General features: G+C 36.2%; 3 protein-coding genes across 3 annotated transcripts; 1 reads left to right on the top strand and 2 right to left on the bottom strand.

The window, feature by feature from the left end:
• Positions 1 to 1,046: 1,046 nt before the first annotated feature.
• Positions 1,047 to 1,973, bottom strand: LOC116145466 (arabinogalactan protein 41-like). Its single transcript, XM_031430920.1, has 2 exons — positions 1,623 to 1,973; positions 1,047 to 1,175 (listed from the first exon to the last, which is right to left on the bottom strand). Exons 1-2 carry the CDS (start codon positions 1,741 to 1,743, stop codon positions 1,087 to 1,089), a joined length of 210 nt encoding a protein of 69 aa, XP_031286780.1. The 5' UTR covers positions 1,744 to 1,973; the 3' UTR covers positions 1,047 to 1,086.
• Positions 1,974 to 11,675: 9,702 nt separating this feature from the next.
• LOC116145378 (CMP-sialic acid transporter 1-like) lies at positions 11,676 to 15,503 on the bottom strand. The gene is made up of 8 exons (XM_031430832.1): positions 15,400 to 15,503; positions 14,231 to 14,314; positions 13,859 to 14,070; positions 13,591 to 13,669; positions 13,155 to 13,324; positions 12,575 to 12,761; positions 12,164 to 12,241; positions 11,676 to 12,049 (listed from the first exon to the last, which is right to left on the bottom strand). Exons 1-8 carry the CDS (start codon positions 15,448 to 15,450, stop codon positions 11,909 to 11,911), a joined length of 1,002 nt encoding a protein of 333 aa, XP_031286692.1. The 5' UTR covers positions 15,451 to 15,503; the 3' UTR covers positions 11,676 to 11,908.
• Positions 15,504 to 17,732: 2,229 nt separating this feature from the next.
• LOC116145332 (mitogen-activated protein kinase kinase kinase 13-like) lies at positions 17,733 to 20,547 on the top strand. Its single transcript, XM_031430778.1, has 2 exons — positions 17,733 to 20,153; positions 20,240 to 20,547. Exons 1-2 carry the CDS (start codon positions 17,885 to 17,887, stop codon positions 20,545 to 20,547), a joined length of 2,577 nt encoding a protein of 858 aa, XP_031286638.1. The 5' UTR covers positions 17,733 to 17,884.
• Positions 20,548 to 20,645: the final 98 nt, after the last annotated feature.

The following is a 20,645-nucleotide window of genomic DNA, read 5'->3' as shown; positions in this document are numbered from 1 at the left end:
AGCCTCACTATCTCAGACACTGTTCTCCATGAGACTGGTAATTGGTTCCACCTTGATGATAGAAACTTGAACATGCCGTTTTCATAATTCTTTATTCTTGTTCATCTCAATGACCTTTGTTTATGGTTCTTCATATGAACTTTACGCATTTATGTCTGTTCTGCTGTTCTTTTGTGCTTTTTCGTTGCGGAATATATTTTAACCTTCTCTTTTATTTTCTCCACAGAAAGTGAAGAAGTTTTCATTAGCTGACCAAGGTCAGCAGGAATCAGGCCCGACTAGCAAGAAAGCTTGAGAATTTTAGTACTGTTAGGATTCTTAATTTGAAGAAACCTTTTTTACTTATTTTTGTCCCTTTTCTTTCCGTTTTGATGGGGAATTCTATTAAGATATGATAGATCACCAAATATTTTGAATCTGCATATCCATGAAGAATTTTTGAAGTTGAAAAAGGAATTATTATCATTCAGTCCTGTTTTAAATTTTATTGGCAGGATTCATAAGTGACTAATTTGTTTCTAACATTTGAATGTTCATTTTGTAATAGTCTAGTATTACATGGAAATGGAATAACAGAAATGGCACCGTCTCGTCTTGATATTAGCTGAAGTAATATGTGCCTAAATAAGCTATGCCTTAACAAAAGCAAACCTATTCATTTATAATATTGTGGGGGTGGCAAAGTAGAGCCGTTTGTCTTTCCTTTTCACAAGACAGTTGTGGAGATGAGTGGTATTAGTTACAATAGGCTTCTGGAAGTGGAATGTGAAAGCTTATTGAGGTGGAAACTGCTTATCATGTTTTATTATATGCTTGATTCCTTTGGTTATTGGCTTACTGTTAGTTGCTTTCTGTGTTCGCCATTTCATTGTCTAGAGCAATGCAATCACAGTGCTGTCTAACATTATCAATGCCCAACAACAATTCGTCAAAGTGCATGAAAACTACATACAAACAAGCCCCAATATCTCAGACCAATCAAACATACGAATCATCCAACAAATTATATCGCACTTTCATGCCTTAAACGAACACCTCCATATCCTAACTCCAAATCCCCCGACAATTGCAAAAAATTACAAGCTTTTAATAAAAGTCAGCGGCGTGAATGAGATAGGTGAGCACCAGCGCCACCAACATCAGCACATATGCAATCCCTTGGTCGATAGATGTCCCTGAAACCATTAAAAACCAAACCCAATTCAATGCCAAAGTAGAGCCCACCCTACAAGACTTTGAAAACAAATCTTATAATCTGCATGTTTCTTCACTTTCCGTGGACGTCTTTGAAGACAAATAAAACCAAATCCTAATATATGTTCACCATTAATTCTGACATTCGTTCATTATATAACGGTCAAGCATTTGAATTTAAGTTTTAACGTTCTCCATAACTTGCTTTCCAACAAACACATCATGTTCAATCACACAAAGCTATTACTAAAATTTCATAACCCAAATCAAATCCGAATATCAGAAACCAAACATGAGAAAAGAAAAAAAGAAGAATCTTAACGATGAATGAGACAATATCAATTAATCATTTGGGATCTGCAAAAAAAATACTTAAATCTAAGCCAGTATACATAAAAAAAAAAAATTAATGAGCAAAAAGAACTAACCGTCACTGGTGGGGGCAGGAGCGGGCCCGGAAGCCTGAGCATAAGTAGCAGGCAAGAAAATAGCAAAAATGAGAGCAGCAGCAACAGCCACAACTACAAATGAAACCCTAGTAACCGCCATTTCTCTCTTTATTCAAATTTCAAAAACTCGGATCTCTCTCTGCGAAGCCTCTCCCAAACTTCTGTTAAAATAAGCGGCTCAGGGATCAGGAGAGCCGCGCAGAGAGAGAAAACGACAAATTTAACAAAACAGGCGAGAAAAAAGAATAAAGGCTCTCTATCTAAAGAGAACCTAAAGAGAGAGAGTGGGAATAACGATGATGCTATGGCGTTGAAGAGTCGGGCTTAAGATTGTTTTATTTATAGTATGTGTATTGTCTGGAAGTAAAATAACTGGTGAAGCCGGTAACCAGGAGACGGGTGAGAATGTGGGGTCAGGCCGCCTGTTGCGGATTGAACATCAAAGTTAAAAGGCTGAAAGGCCATGTGAGCTCACTTTTTCTGGATTCCCGCCAGTCTGTGATCACAGTTGGCGCCATATGCTCTGATTCTGATTCGCCCACGTTCTCTGCCAGCTTCGCCCTTTTTTTTTTTAATTACTATTTCTTTATCTCCTCCCTTAACTTATACAGTCCTTTTTTTACCTTCTGTTTCTAGTAATTTCATAACGTAAAACAACAGAAAACAAATAATTTTAATTAAAGGAAAATTGTTTTTAACAAACAAAATTTTAATTAAATTTTGTATTTATTTATAAACAAAATATTATATAATTTATTTATTTAATATTATATTATGGGTGTCACATTGTTGAGCTGTAAACCTATAAGTTAATGAATATGTAATTTTGAATTAATTAATAACTACTTATTCCATGTCTATTTTTATATTGTTATATTAATATTAGTTTATGGTTTAAAAAAGTAGTGGGTTTAGAGCATTTCAAAATGTCTTTTTATATGACCTAAAATTTTTATTATAAAGAGTTTATTTATTAAAATAAGAGTTTAACAGACTTTTTATCTTTAAAATATAAATTAAAGAGTGAGTTTGACTCTCCACATTTAGAGAGTCAAATTTCACTTTTTATCCTAATTTTAATTAATAAACTATAAGTTCCTATGTATTTTATTTATTAATTCTTTCTCCTATTAAGTTTCTTTTTTAAAAATAAAGAGCATCTTGATTAAATTTAAAGAGTCTATTGAATTTGAATAAAAATTATATTATTTATATTTTAAAATTAATGAATATACTTTTTATTTATACAAAATAAAGAACACAGTTAAAAATAATTTGGATTTGGATGATTGATGGGTTAAGCTGGATTGGGTTGAAATTGATCCCATTTTTGTGCCTTAAATTCCTCATTTTTTTAAATCCGGCTTATGATGGGAAATAGGATTAAGGCAGTGCAACAACAAACTTTACATAGTAACATATCCCTTTGGGCTTTGTCCTAATTCCGTCGTGTTGTTGTTTGTGGTAGATGAGTGAAATGGTAATTTTGATCTTATAAGAAAGTGTTTCGCAAACCTAAATACAGTGTGACAAGGTTAGAGCAAAAGGGTATCTATGATAAATATTTTAAACTTTGAGGGTCAATTTGATAACACAAAAGGGTATTTATGATACAGTTTCAAACTTTGAAGGGATGTTTGGTTCAAGGAATGTTGGATTACTGGAAAGTTCGATTACCTTGAAGATTACTAGGAATCTTTAGGAAATTGTGTTTGGTTAATTGGTGGATATGTTATATTAATATATTTGGTTGAGAGAAATAAATTGGTAGGTATATTATTTAAATTAATGATTTGTCTTCTAATTAAATATTATTTTTTAATATTGATTATTATAGCCCCCTACATTTAAAAATTTAGCAAAAACAACTCTATAATAAAAGTTTGAAAAATCAACAAAACACCCTCACCAACCCAACCACTATCGGCCACCGACAACCACCACAGGCCGCCGGCAACCTAACGACGCACGGAAGGCAAGAAATGGCCTTCGTGCACCATCTAGCCATTTCCGACCAGAGATTTGATCGGAAATGACCAGACGTGACAATCTGGCTGTCGACGACCAGATCTAATTTGGCTGGAAATGGCCATATTGGCGCACAACGACCATTTTCGGCCTTCTGTGCACTGTTCTGGTTGCTGGCCGCGGCAGCGGTTGCCAATGGCAGGTGGGTGGGGGTGGTGGCTTGGGTGGGCTGTAATTTGTTTTGAATTTAAGTGTAATTTTGTCCAAAAAATTAATTAATTGGGGTGAAATAGTAAAATCCATAGTCATGTAAATAAATTTAAAAATAAGGACATTATTGTCTTAAAATTTTATTAATAAGGGATAAAATTGTAATAAAAAAAGATAACCTTGATAATCTTAGAATACCTAAGAAAATATGGGTAATCAGATTACATCTAATATTACCAATAGTAACCACTATTGGTATTTGAAGATTACCGGTATCTTATATTACTCAACAACCAAACATGGTAATCAAGTAATAGAAGATGACTTAACCCCAGTAATCCCACATAACCCCCAATCAAACGCCCCCCTCGGAGCAGTCTATAATAAAAAAAATATGAAATCTTTTGTCCTAACGATAAATTTGAAAAACTTTAAGGATGGTTCATGACAATGTAACTTAGTAATTCAGCTAAGATTATTGAACTGTCTTCAGTTTGAAACAACAACCAGTCTCAACTTGGCCAAGAATCATTTTGTTTTTGAAGATTCCCAGCTCAATAACAGCTCTTCAATTTTTACAACTAAAAGATAAAAAATGAACAGAAAATTTTCAAGTGAAAAAAGAAAAAGAAAAAGATTAAATCGTTTAGTTTTTCAGCACGTCAGAAAATTATTTATTTAAGAGTCCCATGAATGTTTTGTGGTAGGTTTTTTCCAGACTGATTTAGAGTATTTGACAAATTTGCCGAAGGGTTGGCCGAGAAAACCAATTTCTGGATCATTTTTCTCAAATCTGGAATGGAGATTTGTCTAGTTACATCAATCTTTCTCTGGGAAGATAAGATTCATCGTGTTCCCAAATAGGATCATCTCGACATTTGGAACATTGACAGTCAAGGTCGAGGGGGTTATAACCTATAACTAGATCACATAAATGATACGCTAGAGCACCAGAAGGTTTGAATAAACTATGGGAAGTCCAGGTTCTCAAGCCACTGTAGCAGGTGACTCAAGGTCACAAGAGTGATCATGAATTGAATCCTACAGAAACTCAAAGGTGGAGCACTGGGACTACTGGAAACTTAAATCTGATGGTGATTATTCCGTCCCCATTACCGTGCATAGTTGAGTCTGTATAAACTACTGAAATTTCTATATAGCAAATAAAATATGCATTATTGAAGGCTTTGTCATGAAGCGGCGTCGATAATTGAAATTCTAGATATTAGTGATAAAAAATAAGTAGATTATCAATAATAAAGCTGTCATATCATTCTTTGCATAATCATTAACCCAACGAACGGTACCTAAAGCTACAAGACAATGTCAAATTTATTGATTCTAATTGAAATCAAACTTGGCAACGTAAGCTGAACCTGAATCAGTACCCATTTCCAACTAGATAAGTTAGCAGCAGCAATAAGTTTCCAGTACCTGCTATAAATACATGATGAAAAACGAGTTTTTGTTGGTGCAAAATTTATGGCTATGCCCACGAATGATAAGTGGATATATATTGTCTGGATTATGTTGTTGTAACTTGTCTCATTTCGTAATGTTCATCTTCATGCCCTGGATAAGACGTCACTTGTTATTTTCATATTTAATGAAAGATGACCTTGGCTACTATCTTGAAAACTACCGCACAGGCACTGATTAAATTCTTCGTATTTAATGTTTGTGTCATGAACTATTTATATTACGTGTCAACTGCAACTATATCATGATCATATTTAAACGCAATATAAATTCATTTATTTATCCGTATATATATTATTGATGCTTAATTTTGGATGCCAAAGACTCGCACGTGTAAAATATTAAAAGAGTCTTAGAAATTACACGTGATGGATCAATGAAATTGGAATATGGTGCTGAGATTATATATATTGTAGAAAACATAAATAATAGACTGATAAGAGAGGTTTTTATAGTGGTTCGGATGCTTAAAGCAAATCCTACATCCATTGTTACTTTATATTCTTTGGCTATTTCTATGATATTGCCCCTAAGACATATAAAGATGGATAAATACTTTGTTTACAGAGAGAAATAATGAAGCTCAAATCTATGTCTAACTCTCATATGCCCAGGCCCACTTTTTTGTGAAGAGAAGTGTCAATTTATACACCTCTGAGGTCAATGTAATAAGCGTTTTGCAAGTTGCCTTGACACATGGACAACTCTTATCCGTTATTCTCTTAAAATGAGATAGGGTTGGTATAAGATATCTTTGAGGCGGTATGGGCTTGACAAGAAGTACAATTTATCTTTTAGGCACTTATTGAGTTGACATCATCGTGACTTTTTAAGTATAACAGAACCCCCCCAGTTTTTGGAGTGCGTAATCGCGCTTCAAAAACTCAAGTATTTGATCTGAATGGTTGTCGCACTGCAAGCTGCAATAGTGCAGTCTCGAACTGAAGAGCTCAAACTATGCCTGGCGCGATCGGGTGTTGAGAGATAGGATTGCGATCTGAAAGCTTGGAGTGATCCGAAGTCGAGCGCGATCTGATAGCTGACATGAAATGTCCAATAGATGAATTCTTGGAGGGAGCTAGCGTCAGAAACCCAAACGCATGATTTAGACGCTTTAAACAGATAAGCCAACTTAAAACAACCATAACTTTTGATCCAGGAGGAGTTTTGGAGCCCATAAGATATCCACGGAAAGCTTGTTCCAAGCTTTACATCGTGGCAACATGGGAAACCTGATTGGGGCCATTTTCGGGGCCAAAATCCACTGTTTCAGCATGTTTCGGGGCTATTTTAAGTTTTATACGCGTTTTTTCTGATGCAGCTGGTCGCAATCTGAGAACTGAGAATTGAGAATTGATCACGATCTGAAAGTTGAGAACACAACCTGAGGCTATTTGCAATATCAGAGCTAAGAGCTGATTACGATTTGAGAGCTAGGAGCTGATCTAGATTTGATAGGAGTTCGACCTGAGAGTTTGAGGCATGCGATTTGAACGATCTAATGCACACAATCTTAAGTAAACGAGCGAGCTTATGAGCTCAATCAGAGACCATAAGGAGCTCGATCAGAGAGTATAAAGAGCTCGATCTGAGATCATAAGGAGCTCGATCAGAGAGAATAAAGAGCTCGATCTGAGATCATAACGAGCTTGGTCAGAGAGCATAACAAGCTCGATTAGAGATCATGACGAGCTCGATCAGAGAGCATAACGAGCTCGATCTGAGATTATAAGGAGCTCGATCGGAGATCATCAAGAACTCGATCAGAGAGCATAACGAGCTTGATCTGAGAACTCGAGAGCTCTTTACGATCTAAGAGCTTAAGGAGTTCAATCAGAAAACAGGAGTTCGATAAGAAAGCGCAGAGCTTGATCTGAGAACAAGAGATCGATGATCTAAGCGTGCGATCAGTGATCTGGGCACGCGATCTGAAGCTAAAGATCAGCGATCTGAAGCTTAAGATCAAGACAATCTGAGCGTGCGATCAGCGATCTGGCCACGCGATATGAAGTTGAAGATCAAGATGATCTGAGCATGCGATCTAGCCATGCGATCTAAAGCTGAAGATCAAGACGATCTGAGCGTGCGATCAGCGATCTGGCCACGCGATCGAAGAGCTAAAGATCAGTGATCTGAAGCTGAAGATCAGTGATCTGAGCATGCAATTAGCGATCTGGCCATGCGATTGGAGAACTTTGACGTGTGCGATCTACAATCTAGCCATGCGATCGACGTGCTATCTACGATCTGGCCATGAGATCAGAGAACTCTGACGCGTGCGATCTACGATTTGACCATGCCATCAGGGAACTTGGACGCATATTTGAGACCTGCATGGGCCACTAAACTGTTGATGTTTGATTTTGGACACCAACGACTCGCACGTGCAAAGTGCTAAGAGTGTCTTAGAAATTATACGTGATGGATCCATGAGATTGGAATATGGTGCTGAGATTATATATGTTGTAGAAAACATGAATAATAGACTGACAAGAGAGGTTTTTATAGTGGTTCGGATGCTTAAAGCAAATCCGACATCCACTATTATTTTATATTTTTTTGGCTATTTATATGATATTGCTCGTAAGGCATACGAAGATGGAGAAATACTTTGTTTACAGAAAAAAATAATGAAGCTCAAATCTATGTCTAGCTCTCATATGCCCAACCCCCATTTTCCGTGAAGAGAAGTGCCAATTTATACACCTCTGAGGTTAATGTAATAAGTGTTTTGCAAGTTACCTTGACACATGGATAACTCTCATCCGTTCTTCTCTTAAAATGAGATAGGGTTGATATAAGATATCTTTGAGGCGGTATGGACTTGACAGAAAGTACAATTTGTCCTTTAGGCACTTATTGAGCTGATATCATCGTGACTTTTTAGGCATAACATATGCATTTATATATACACATAGCATGGGTTGGATATTTATACATATTTACATTTTGATACCAACCCAGAATGGCACTCAAAACAGCAGAGAAATTTGCGGTAATTTTAATTGTGTTGATTATACTTGGTTAGGCCAAAGGAAGGCTCCCATGGCAAACTTCCTTTTCTGGGTGACATCTCCCATAATGGGAAGCCCGTACTCATTCAAAAGACAGTATAGTTTCCACTCAGGCATCGTTTCATAGTCGCTTTTTTTGGACCTTGGATAGTGCAATGGCATCTGAAAGCTGCTGCAACAAGATGAGTTGGTCGCTTGCATTTGATTTTGCTGACCATTGGTCCTCAATCCAGGCATATTTTGGGCACCACCGTTGGGAGAACTAGCTCCATTCATCTTTATTAATTTCGTACCTTAATTACTCTTCTATAGTTTAAGAAAATAAATCACTCAACTCAGCCTTTTATAGACGGTACCTGGAAAACTGGGCAAAACAAAGAAATATGTAGAAGATATTGATAGATATTTTTGTTAATTTTTATTAGCTTTAACATGGCTCCAATGGTAGCAACGTGGCTATGTATATATATTGGGAATTACTTGCTACTTAAGAGTTCTGGTTTGAAATTAATTGATTTGAGCTCTATCTCATAGATGATTGATGATATCTTCCATTAGATATTTTTATAATGATAAAGTACTTCATTATTTTGCATAAATTCAACTAATTTCCATTCATGTTTAGCCACTGGTTTATCAAACTGATCCATATTGAGATATAAAGGCCCCCCGACAAGTTGTATGCATGCATCATTTACATGAAATAATTGAATATAAAGATAATATACTTTATTCACAGACCAAACTTTCTCACCAAAACCAAAACAAGGAAAAAAATAAGAAAATTGGGAGTTTTTATTTCTTGAACAAAACCAACAGTCCAAGGCAGAACCTCCCTTCAGAAAGATGATGAAGCAATATATGGTATGCAATGATTGATGTATGGATTTCGAAATATTGACAGGCTAAAATCATAACTAATAATTTCCTGTCTGTGCTTGTTTGCTGGGTTCATGTCACCATAAACCAAGTTCAGGATTCATGAACCGAAAGCTTTTACCTTCTGGCATCTTGTTCCGTCAACTGATCAAGCTCCACAATTGCTTTTGATTTTTTATTTTTGCAATCTCTGGCTAAATATTCTCATATAACTGTTCTGCAGGCTTTGCATACGAGTAGTAATTAAAAAAATGAATGGTAGAAGTTGCTACATACAACAGAAGTTGGGATTTTATTTCTTCATCATATATAATTACAGGATGAACATTAGAGTACTGTAAGGTTTAGATATGGAAACTAAAGCATTATCAATAAAAAGCTACTCCGGGCTTATCTATAACGCTACTACTTATATGTTACAATAAGATATATATAAATAGATTTAGAAATTCTATTCGTTCTCAGAAGGCCAAACAAAGGCTCCCATGGCAAACTTCCTCTTCTGGTTGACATCTCCAACAATAGGCAGTCCATACTCTTTGAAAAGACAATCCAGCTTCCACTCAGGCATGTTCTCGTAGTCTTTCTTCTTGTACCTCGGATAGTGAAGTGGCATCTGAAAGCAAGTACTGCAATTACCTGACTTTCCCACTTGGTGTTGGCTTCCAGTTTGCCTTAATCCAGGCATAGAATAAGCAGCGTTGGCTCCAGTACTCATCTCTTGATCACCTTGATTAAACACAGAGTGTTCATTTCAAGCAGGTAAGGGTACCCTTTTATAGACATCCAAGAGAGGAAGAGAGAATACTCGAGCATGTCCTAGAGGGTGGAACGATACAAACATATATCTAGAGTGCATTAACACCCTGAAAGCTATGTATTTTCTCTGCTGATGCTGATGGTTTTCTCCGTTTTAGGATAAGAGTCACCAGACATTTATTTGTCTTACTCGCAATGAATGCTTAATGAAGCGATATATGGTTAGAATTCTCTCATGAGTTGCAATTGCATTATTGACAAGCAATTTCTAGATCTTTCCAGCTCAAGGGATCAAATCCAGCTAATTTGCATATGTTAAGGTCTACATCCAATTTCTCCTATTTTTTTTTTGTTTAAACGACGAAATGTTTAGGCTAGTTTGCAGGTACTTTAACTAATCATTTGAAACCTTTAAACTATTAGTTGGGTAAGAGCTCCCTTAACCATTCTTATTAACAGTTGCAAGGATTTAAACTCAGGAGATTATATTAGATACTCCTCTTATTCTTTTATTATCAAGGAGATTCAAATTTGGAAGATCATGTTAGATTATTCTTTGTGTTTTTACCATCAAATCACTCAATAATTGTTAATTTTGCTATTCATTATACCAGGGACAAAGATATGTGCTACTGCTAGCTCTCTTAGTCGATTATGTTATATGTATCAAGACATGGCCAAGTTACGTTTAAGAATTGCGTGTTTTGCCAACCATTTAGCCAGAAATGTATAATAGTTTTAGCTACCTAAACAGTTCGTTGTCAAATTGGTTTTGGGATGAAGTTCTAAACATTTACTTCAATTAGTTTCCAAAGCCACCACAGATGTGCTCAAGAAAGAGTCAAAAACACCGGCTAATTAAATGTAGATAGTGGATTTAATTTATTACTTGTCTAAATCTAACTATTCAATTTGTTTTCAAAATACTTCTATTCAATCTTAATAAAAGAATAATGCCACATTAACAATCTTCTCTCACAAACTTTTTTTCACAATCTTAACATGACAGCTCGTAATTGATTAGCTTACAATTAATTAATGGAATCCATTATAAACTGATTAATTGCAAACTGCCACATCCAGATTGTGAGAAAAAGTTTATAAGAAAGGGTTGTTGGTGTAGTATTATCCCTAATGAAATCGTGACTGCAGATTTCTTGAAGAATTTCTGCAACTTCTCAGTGTCTAATCAGTTTTTTCTAGCAAGCCAACGAGCAATATTCTGTCAACAGTGAACGAAGAATTTCCAGGTCTACGGCCGACTTTCAAGTTTCAAGGGCTGTGGCACTATGATTACCTCAGAAAATTTGGTGCGACTTGCTTTCGTGGTCGCCCCTTAATTATTCCCGAAGACGTGTCCGATTTCCATACAATTTTTGTCACTCACAGTACACATTACATGGAAAACTTCGAAACGCTCCTGCATAATCACAATACTGCTGACATTAAAATACTCATAATGAATTTTGAAAACCCAAAAAGTAAGGCAGATTGTATAAGCTAATTGTAAATACCATTTGGGAGGTATTGTACATTGAAAATTACGTATATAATTAGTAACTAAAAGATGTTTATAAGACATATTTCAATGGTTTCTTTCATCAGTCTGAAAAGAATTACACAAATAGATTTGATTTTGAACAAGTGATTCAGCAAATATACAAATGCAATTATCCAATTTTGTCGTTTGAATAGTAAGATTAGTCTTTCCCTTCCACAACATTTGCAATATTCTGTCGTTTAAGTAGGCGTAATCACTATCTAGGACAGCAACCACTGATTGCAGAGACGAATCCAGACGCTTAAGGACGGTCCTTACTCCAGCCATGGATGCTCTTCCAAATACAAGTTGGTATCCTCCTCTGTAATGTTTTAATCATTGTACTTCAGCCAATTATACAAATACTGCAACCTTTTTCTCTCCTCGCTTAAGATTTCTCTCATCTCCAAGAAACATTAGGAATCGGTTCTTCGTTCGACAGAAATTTCCCTTAGGTTCTCTGGAGCCGCTTTCACAGAAGGTACATCTACAAGCATGTTTGCAGGGGCAAAATACATGTGCAGTGACATCATACAAATAATAATGCCCAAGAAAAGCTGCAGCATTGCAAGAAAAAGAAAAAAAGAATAAACACCAATTATCAAAACAAATGCTAATGACAGAGGGGGAAGAACTCAAGAATGGCAAAAAGTAAGGGCATTGGGACTTGCCTGCAGTGTAGGCTTAAAACTGAAAAGGTATACAGATAAAAGCATTGTTAGCAGCATTGCCATTGAAGTGGAATAAACCTGAAAGATAAATAAATCAATGTCAAACAAAACAAGAAATTCTAGAGTTGCATGGGCACTTAGAACTGAAGATCTAATGTCAAACAAACAAGTCTAAACTGCTGGAGAGACTTCTTGGCAGTTAAAGTCACTTGTGAGGCCGGCCAAAGGACAGAGCTACAAAATTTTCCTTTGGGGAAAAAAAAAAAAATTTCTTTTTTAGTTTTAGTATAAAACTAAAGCTCAATTCTGAGTTTTAAGTCACCATAGAAATCACTCAACACTGACATTTTCATATCCAGAATTCATATGCTAATGAAAATCATGAATACTCCAAAAGAAAGTAAATGTTACCTTCACAATATTGTCAGCATACTTCATCAACCATGAAACCAGCAATCCAGTGGATCCAAGGTTCAAAACAACCATCCAAGTTGTAATACTATATCCATCAAAAAGGCGTTGCCACCAAGGTCCCTTCTCAAACCCTCCTCTGAAGTCATCCATTAGAAGCCGGAACATATTAAAAATAGAACCAAACCTGAAAGGAGGAAAAATGCCCATATATCACCATTGTAATCAACAAAGTTTTTACAGTGAAGGCATATGATACAATCAATGTATAATCTAAGCACCTATCTCACAATAGGATAATCCTGTATCACCACAAATGTCCCTCAAGAGTTTTAAGAAGCTGCTATAAGGGTAGCTAATAATTATTCATCTCACTATACAAGATTCTAAAAAGAAGGCAAATAGATTTTCACTAGCAAAAAATTATAATATTACAAAAGCACAACAGGCCTACAATTTTTGTAATTACAATAACAAAAGATAGCTAGGTAAAATTTGACATTGTCCACTCATAATGAATCGGGATAGTAACCAATTGATAATATATATAAAAAAAGCAAGACAATGTGGAGATACCTACGTATACAATTCTACATTCTGCCAATACAAGCTATCATTATTCTTCTTCATAAGAAATTCTGTATAAACACCGGCTAATGCTGATAGACAAGCAGATAGGATACCCAACGTATACCCTTGGATTGGTGCTGAAAATAAAGAATCGCATGAAGCTTCTCCACAACCTTTAACCTAGTATAAAACAAAGTACACCTAATCACAAAGTCGTATGAAAAACAATTGCAATTATAATCAGGGATCTGTGGTTAAGTTCATATAGCTACAACAGAAGGAGATAGATGAAACCGAAATTCTTCATAGTGTTTCATACAGCCCCTCTAACAATTTCATATTATATAAATTTTTAACCACAAGACCATGGTAATGTACCGGAACACAGTAGACATAGGCATCAACAAAAAGGCAACACCACATATAGAACTGTTATAAAATATCACCTGGCTTGTGGTTGTTCCAACAGCTAATAGCACAACAGCCATCCACTGGAGATTAGAGAGTTTTCTCCTCAAGAATAGCCTAAATTAAAATTAAAAAAAGGAAGAAGAAGAAGAAGATAAGTCTTATCAATTAAATAAGACAACTCTTAATTAAATTCAATCTAAATAATATTAAAAAAGTCTGAAATCAAAAGAATTACTGATAGAATGAAGCCATAAAAACAAAGGCATTAATATTTTTACAACTTTGAAAAGTCAAAGTATGAACCTGAATAATATGCCAGTTGTGACAATCTTAAGATTACCCATGATCTGATAAGTGGAAGTGTCAACATAAGTCAGTGTAGCAAATTGAACATTATTGTGAATCAGATATATGATTGACGGAATGGGAAATAAGCGGACACTTTTCCAGTCTGTAGTCATCCTTGGAGAAGATGTCCGGATCTCTCTCCAAAGAAGAAAACTAGAAACCACCAACTGCAGGTTAAATGGTAAGAGAAAAAACATAAAAGATATCAGCAACTATTCAGCATAGAAAATATAAATTTTCAGAAAATCATTCATTTCTGCCGTGGTTAATCAATAAGGAAAATGGACAAATATCAACAAGCTAACAAAGTCATTGAATGAAAAATACCTTGAAAAATTCAGCAAGAAATGGAACTGTAGCATAATCATACTTATACCCTCCATTACTTTGAGAGAGAGTAGTCAAAATCCCCTACACAATAAAAAGAAACGTGAATTTCCAAATTTTCAACAGTTTTAGAAAAGAAATCAAGTTCAGATCTAGAAATCAATGCTGCCAACTTCAATCAAAACATTATAATGAGAAAGAAGCCCTTACGACTCCTCCCTATCAATAACCATCAAAGTCACTCAAGAAAATGAGTTGAACGAAATCCGTACAAAGGACTATGACTTTTCGTTTAGGGAAAAAAAAAAAAACAAAAGCCCAACAATGAATGCAGCGCACAATCTTATCACTGAGTTCTCAGAAAAGCTTACTGTAAAGAGGCAGATTAATGAATGGAAGAAAACTTGATGAGGCAATAAAGTAAAAGAAATAGTTTATGTTTACAATAATACATATGTAATAGATTGCAAAACATTTTCCGAAGTGTCATTTATTAAAATATTATACTATAACTAGGATTGAGTTTCATACAATAATAAGAAAGAATTACTTTTATCCTTTTTGCCCTCTTTTAGCATGCAAGTTAAAGAAGTTCAAAAATTTAGTACAATCGATAAAATTTAGATTAATCTCCAATTTTCTTCTTCTCTAGTGTTTTATTTCTTGTAGATTTCTATTAAAGAAGTTGAAAAACATGAAATGCTCAGGCCCAAACTCACACAAAGCAAATGTACAACTAACAGTATACATGTTTCGTTTCACACCTTAATTACTTAAGAATTTCAGCCACATTTTCAGGAAACAAAGTTCAACCACAACTCTTACAATCAACAACAACATTCAGGTAAATCTTGCAAAAGCTAATTGAATTCACCACAAAATATCAAATCAAACATAATTCCAATTAATCAAATCACTGTCAATTAACAAGTTAGCTCAGCTGTATCATAATAATTAGTGACAGTGATATCAAAGACAGAGACTTAACAGCGGCATTGACAAATTTAATTTTCTTTCAGATCAAGCAAACACATTCAGTATCCATATCTTGTAATTCTCGGATTTAAACTTGAAAGCAAAGGAAAAAAACAGCAGAAAATGAAAGAGATCCAACGCGTATGTTAACGTGAAAAGATTGTTATAGAAGAAAGCAGTTGTTAGAATCAGACCTGAGAACTAGTGAGAATAGTGAGAAGTGTCGCGACGAAGTACCACTGCATCGTGTTTCACAGTTAGGCTTTCATTTGATTGATTTCACTCGCTTAGCTTCCGGAGTCAGGTCACTGATGGTGTGCTATGGATTTAAATTTATGATCTGTAACTTCGAATAATGGGCCTGAAAGTCGGGTTGGGCCATTTCAGCCTGGGTCACATGAATATGGGTTCGATCCAATCATAAATTGGGCTTTAATTTTAGTAATTTTCGTTGACCAAACCGAACCTTCTTATATTAAACAACTAATCAGTTAAGATTTGGTTTATGTTGATTAATTAAGTTAATATTGATTAATTAAGTTAATCAGTTAATGTAAACGTAATACCAAACTCCATTTCTCTTCAGTTTATGGGTATTAAGTATTAACACCGTCAGCGTCACACATTTGCCGTCCAGCCAAAAGCATAAAACATTTTTAACCCAAATAATACTGATGCTGCCACGTGTTACTACTTGGTCTATTGCTAAGCCGGCAAAGCATTATCATTTATCACCTTAGAATTAAGCGACGTCGTTTGTCATTTCAATTAGAGCCTAACGTCAACGGTATTTCAAAACAGTGTTATTAATTAAATTAATTATATTAAAAAGAGTAAACGACACATTCCCACCCAAGGTTTGACGAAATCTTAAGTTGGTGCCTCTAGTTACATTTATTCCAGATTCTCATCCTTAAAGTGACGAAAAAGTGTTTGATATAATGATAAATGGATAAATGGGTCATTTTGCATGGATGGCGCACGTTAGTAGATTGCCGCCTCTAACAGTCTTTCGGCACACGTTAATAGACGATGTCCTCGACGTTTTTCACCCTTTTTCCAGTGATTCTTCCACCCACAATCACCCTTGTCACCCCCATTTGAACCATCATCCTCTCCTTTACAAAACTTTACCCTTGACAACCCCTTATCACTCACCGATCGTTGGCCGTGGCAACCACGACATGCGACTAGTTTTTGTCGATTTTCGACTATTTTGAACGGTGAAAACCCCAATCACCACCACCATTTGACTCCTCGCATCCTCCCCTACAAAACCCCTAACCTTGCTAGCCACTACAACTTATCGTTTATTGTCCACCACTTCTCCAAAAAGCGGCCAATGAACACGAACTCTCGACCGGCGAACGGTGACTAAACGGTTGCTAGGGATATAGGGATTTTATAAAGTTGGAGATGCTAGTTGCAGTGGTGGTGTCCAATTGGATTTTCGCCACCGGAATCCAACGAAACCCTAAGTTTAATGACGCTGGCGATTAGAGGGGCCAATGAATCAGGAACCAGAGGGATTTTGGACGACAGACTATGGGGAATGTGATGGAGGTGACCAGGGGGTTCGATATCATCGGAACAGTCTAGATCGGGAAAAAATCGAGAGGGTGTGCAGTGATCGAGAGTGTTATTGAGATAATTTGAAAATAAAATGGTAAGTTATAATTCTATTAATTTAGGGGTTAAAACGTAATGTATTAATTTAGGGTTAAGGATATTATGATAATTGCACCTTCTATACCCTAATAATTGCTATCAGTATTATTTTAAGGATGAGAATCTGGAATAAATATAATTAAAGGTATCAACTTGAGATTTCATCAAACCTTGGTGGGAATATGTTGTTTACTCTATTAAAAACGAAAATATGTCGTTTACTCTATTAAAAACGGAAAAAAGGACGAAACCCGCGGGAACATATTTATATGTTACGCCAAGGAAACCGGACTAGTTCAACGGCCATGGCTGAATCTAATTTCAGTTTCTTAATTTATTCTTGTTCAATTGACCAAAGCTGACGGAAAACATAATAAGAAAAATGGTTTCTTCGTCTGTTGAACATCTTCAGAAAACAACGCACTCATTAAAAGTCAGTTACAGAGAATATAACCATCAGGTGTCCTTCTGCTTTTGGTCCAAGTTAATTTCTTTGTTCCATATTCCAATTCTTCATTTGGCGTTAACAGGTTATTGATTTTTCTGTTCTTTTTCCCTTTTCAATCTTGATGGTTCGTTGTTTCTTTTTCTTTGATACGAAACAGAGGTGGGTTGTTCTTGTTCATTGACCAGATTTATCTATTTGTTAAATGAAACAAATATTAACTTCTCTTTGTTTCGTTACATCTGGATGAAAAAATACTGTATGTTGATGCTATGAACTTGTGATTGTTGTTGCAAAGACAGAGATTTATCCGATGTTATACCAGATAGTTCTGTTGTCTTGCTATTGTTATTGATGATCTATCAATTTGTTTTAGATCTTTGATCGAACAATCAATTGAAGGCAAGCTCCAAGGCCAGTTCAAGTACAAGAAGAACCATCAGAGGTAAGGTGCAGATAGATTGAAGATTAAAGATTTGAATTTGGTATTGTATATTGAGGATTTGGCAGCACCTGGTGAGGTTTCAGGGTATCCCTATCGATAATTAATCTTTCCAGGGCCTCGTATGGAGCAATTTAGGCAGGTTGGCGAGGTTATGGGAAGTTTGAATGCTATCATGGTGCTGAAAGAAGACATCCGAATCAATCAACGGCAGTGTTGTTTACTTCTAGACATCTTCAATTTAGCCTTGTCTACAGTTGCAGAGGGAATCAAGCTTTTCTTGAAATCAGAAGAGAAGAACACCAAGTGGAAAGCTCTTGAACAGCCCTTGAGAGAGCTTCATAAGGTGATCAAAGAAGGAGAACTCTATGTTAGGCAATGCTTGGATAATAAAGATTGGTGGGGTAAAGCCATTGCTCTTCATCAGAATAAAGATTGTGTTGAATTTCATATTCACAATTTGCTTTGCTATTTCCCGGCTGTGATTGAGGCCATCGAAACAGCTGGTGAAATCTCAGGACTTGATCCTGATGAAATGCAAAGGAGGAGAGTAGCACTTGCAAGAAAATATGACAGGGAATGGAATGACCCTAAACTTTTCCAGTTGAAATTTGGGAAGGAATATTTGATCCCCCGAGAAATTTGCAATCGTTTTGAAAGTGCTTGGAAAGAAGATAGATGGCTTCTTATTGAAGAACTCAAGGAGAAGAGAAGTTTGGGATCTGTTGTTCTGACAAAGAATGAGCAGCGGCTTGTAGATATGTTACTCAAGAAACTAAATGGACCAGAGCCTGCTAATGGGCAACTCTTTCCTACTTCAACTTTGTTAGGAGGGAAGGATTACCAAGTAAGGAGAAGATTAGGTGGAGGAGGCCAGTACAAGGAAATTATATGGTTGGGGGATAATTTTGCTGTTAGGCATTTCTATGGTGAGATTGATGAATCATTAAATTCCGAGATTGCTAATCTTCTTTCCCTGTCCCATCCCAACATTGTGCAGTATCTTTGTGGCTTTTCTGATGATGAGAAGAAAGAATTCTTTCTTGTTATGGAGTTGCTAAGCAAGGATCTATCTCTCTACATGAGGGAAACTTTTGGCTCAAAGAGGCGGAGTTCGTTCTCTCTTCCTATTGTGGTTGATCTTATGCTTCAAATTGCAAGAGGTATGGAATTTCTTCATTCACAAAGGATTTATCATGGAGAATTAAACCCTTCAAATATTTTCCTCAAACCAAGGACTTCAACCGAAGGTTATTTTCATGTAAAAGTTTCTGGTTTTGGATTGTCGTCTGTTAAAAGTTATGCATCTCGACACTCACTCCCACCACCACTGCCGCCGCCAAATCAACATGCACCAGACCCTTGTATTTGGTTCGCCCCAGAAGTTCTGGCCGCACAAGAAGAGGGAAGTACCTCTACTTCCAAGTATTCAGAGAAGGCAGATGTTTACAGTTTTGGGATGCTTTTTTTTGAGCTTTTAACCGGGAAAGTTCCTTTTGAAGATGGACATCTTCAAGGAGACAAGATGACAAGAAATATAAGAGCAGGAGAGAGGCCTCTCTTCCCATCAGGTTATCCAAAATATATCGTCAACTTAACCAAAAAATGTTGGCACCCAACTCCTTCTCAGCGCCCAAGTTTCTCATCCATATGTCGAATTTTACGTTACATCAAGAAGTCCCTCGTGATGAACCCGGAACATGCTCAGTCTGAGTTTCAATCGCCACTTGCAGATTATTATGATATCGAGGCAGGCTTTCTAAGGAAGTTTGTGTTAGAGAGGAGTTATGATGAAACATCTGTCACACAAATCCCATTTCAATTGTTTTCCTATAGAATATTAGAGAAAGAGAAGGCTATTTTGAACAATAAAGATAAGCATTTAGAACTAGGTAGTGATGCAGCCTCAATGTACAAGGATGAGTCTGCTTCTGTAGATGGAATTATGTTAGCAAATGAAACAAGGTCTATGTGTTCTGATATGAAGTCAGTCTCTTTTGATATGAGATCAGTTTTTACAGAGATTCCGGGTAAAAAAGTTTCTCAATTTGATACGAGGTCAGTTCATTCCGAGGCTCCAATGAAGAAAATTTCTAGTTCTGAATTTATGTCACTTTCTTCTGAGGTTCCCGACGAGAAAATGTCTAATCCTGCTTCAAGATGGATAAAAACCACGGCTTCGTTAGAAAATCTTCCTAGTCCTGATTCCAAGTTAGCTGGTTCCAGGACTACAGAAAGGACGATTTCTGGTTTTGAAACGAAGTCATGTTCTTCCGACACTCGAGACAAGAAAAATTCAATTTCTGAGACAAAGTCAGCGTGTTCCAAGAACTCTGAAAGTCAAGTTAAAGCGGCCACGAAAGCCACAAATGTAAAGGTTGAAAAATGTGCAGGTGAGTTCTCTTCTTAAACTCAGATATGCTTTCTAAATACATTCTTGAAAGCTTTTAAACTAAATTATGTTAATTTGATGGCACAGGCACTGGGGCACCAAAACCACGACCAGCAAGACCGAATGCAAAAGCACGAACACAAAAACAATCACCAGCAACGCAGACGACGCAGTCACCAAGACCGTCACCATCACCAACACAATCACCGAGATCAACAACATCAACAACAACAACACGATCACTGAGATCAACAACAACAACAACACCACGATCAACGAGGTCACCATTTAAAGCAGGCGGGCGCAGTTTCAAGATTGGCCAAGAGGTTAAGAGTCCTTTAAGCACAAGGATACGAAGATCACAGGCTAATTCCTCGAATTCTGACGCATCATAATTCTTGTTCACCTCAACCGGTGAGAAGAGTACTTGGCCTTCCACGAAAATTTTGTATACACTGTAGAATTTTCACTACTTATGTTATCAGATCATGGC

Source organism: Pistacia vera, unplaced genomic scaffold, assembly GCF_008641045.1.
Source record: "Pistacia vera cultivar Batoury unplaced genomic scaffold, PisVer_v2 Contig461, whole genome shotgun sequence".
Taxonomy (NCBI): Eukaryota; Viridiplantae; Streptophyta; class Magnoliopsida; order Sapindales; family Anacardiaceae; genus Pistacia; species Pistacia vera.
The sequence above is the reverse complement of the archived record's forward strand: the minus strand, read 5'-3'. Positions and strand labels throughout refer to the sequence as shown.

Bases quoted from the DNA above. Each gene is read 5' to 3' on its own strand.
- LOC116145466 (XM_031430920.1), bottom strand. From the start codon at position 1,743: ATGGCGGTTACTAGGGTTTCATTTGTAGTTGTGGCTGTTGCTGCTGCT. The intron at 1,176-1,622 runs GTTAGTTCTTTT...TAATGGTTTCAG, and splicing joins TCCTGCCCCCACCAGTGACG to GGACATCTATCGACCAAGGG.
- LOC116145378 (XM_031430832.1), bottom strand. From the start codon at position 15,450: ATGCAGTGGTACTTCGTCGCGACACTTCTCACTATTCTCACTAGTTCT. The intron at 14,315-15,399 runs GTCTGATTCTAA...TTTATTGTGTAG, and splicing joins CTATTCTCACTAGTTCTCAG to GGGATTTTGACTACTCTCTC. The intron at 12,050-12,163 runs GCAAGTCCCAAT...GCAATGCTGCAG, and splicing joins GTTTTAAGCCTACACTGCAG to CTTTTCTTGGGCATTATTAT.
- LOC116145332 (XM_031430778.1), top strand. From the start codon at position 17,885: ATGGAGCAATTTAGGCAGGTTGGCGAGGTTATGGGAAGTTTGAATGCT. The intron at 20,154-20,239 runs GTGAGTTCTCTT...TTGATGGCACAG, and splicing joins AAAGGTTGAAAAATGTGCAG to GCACTGGGGCACCAAAACCA.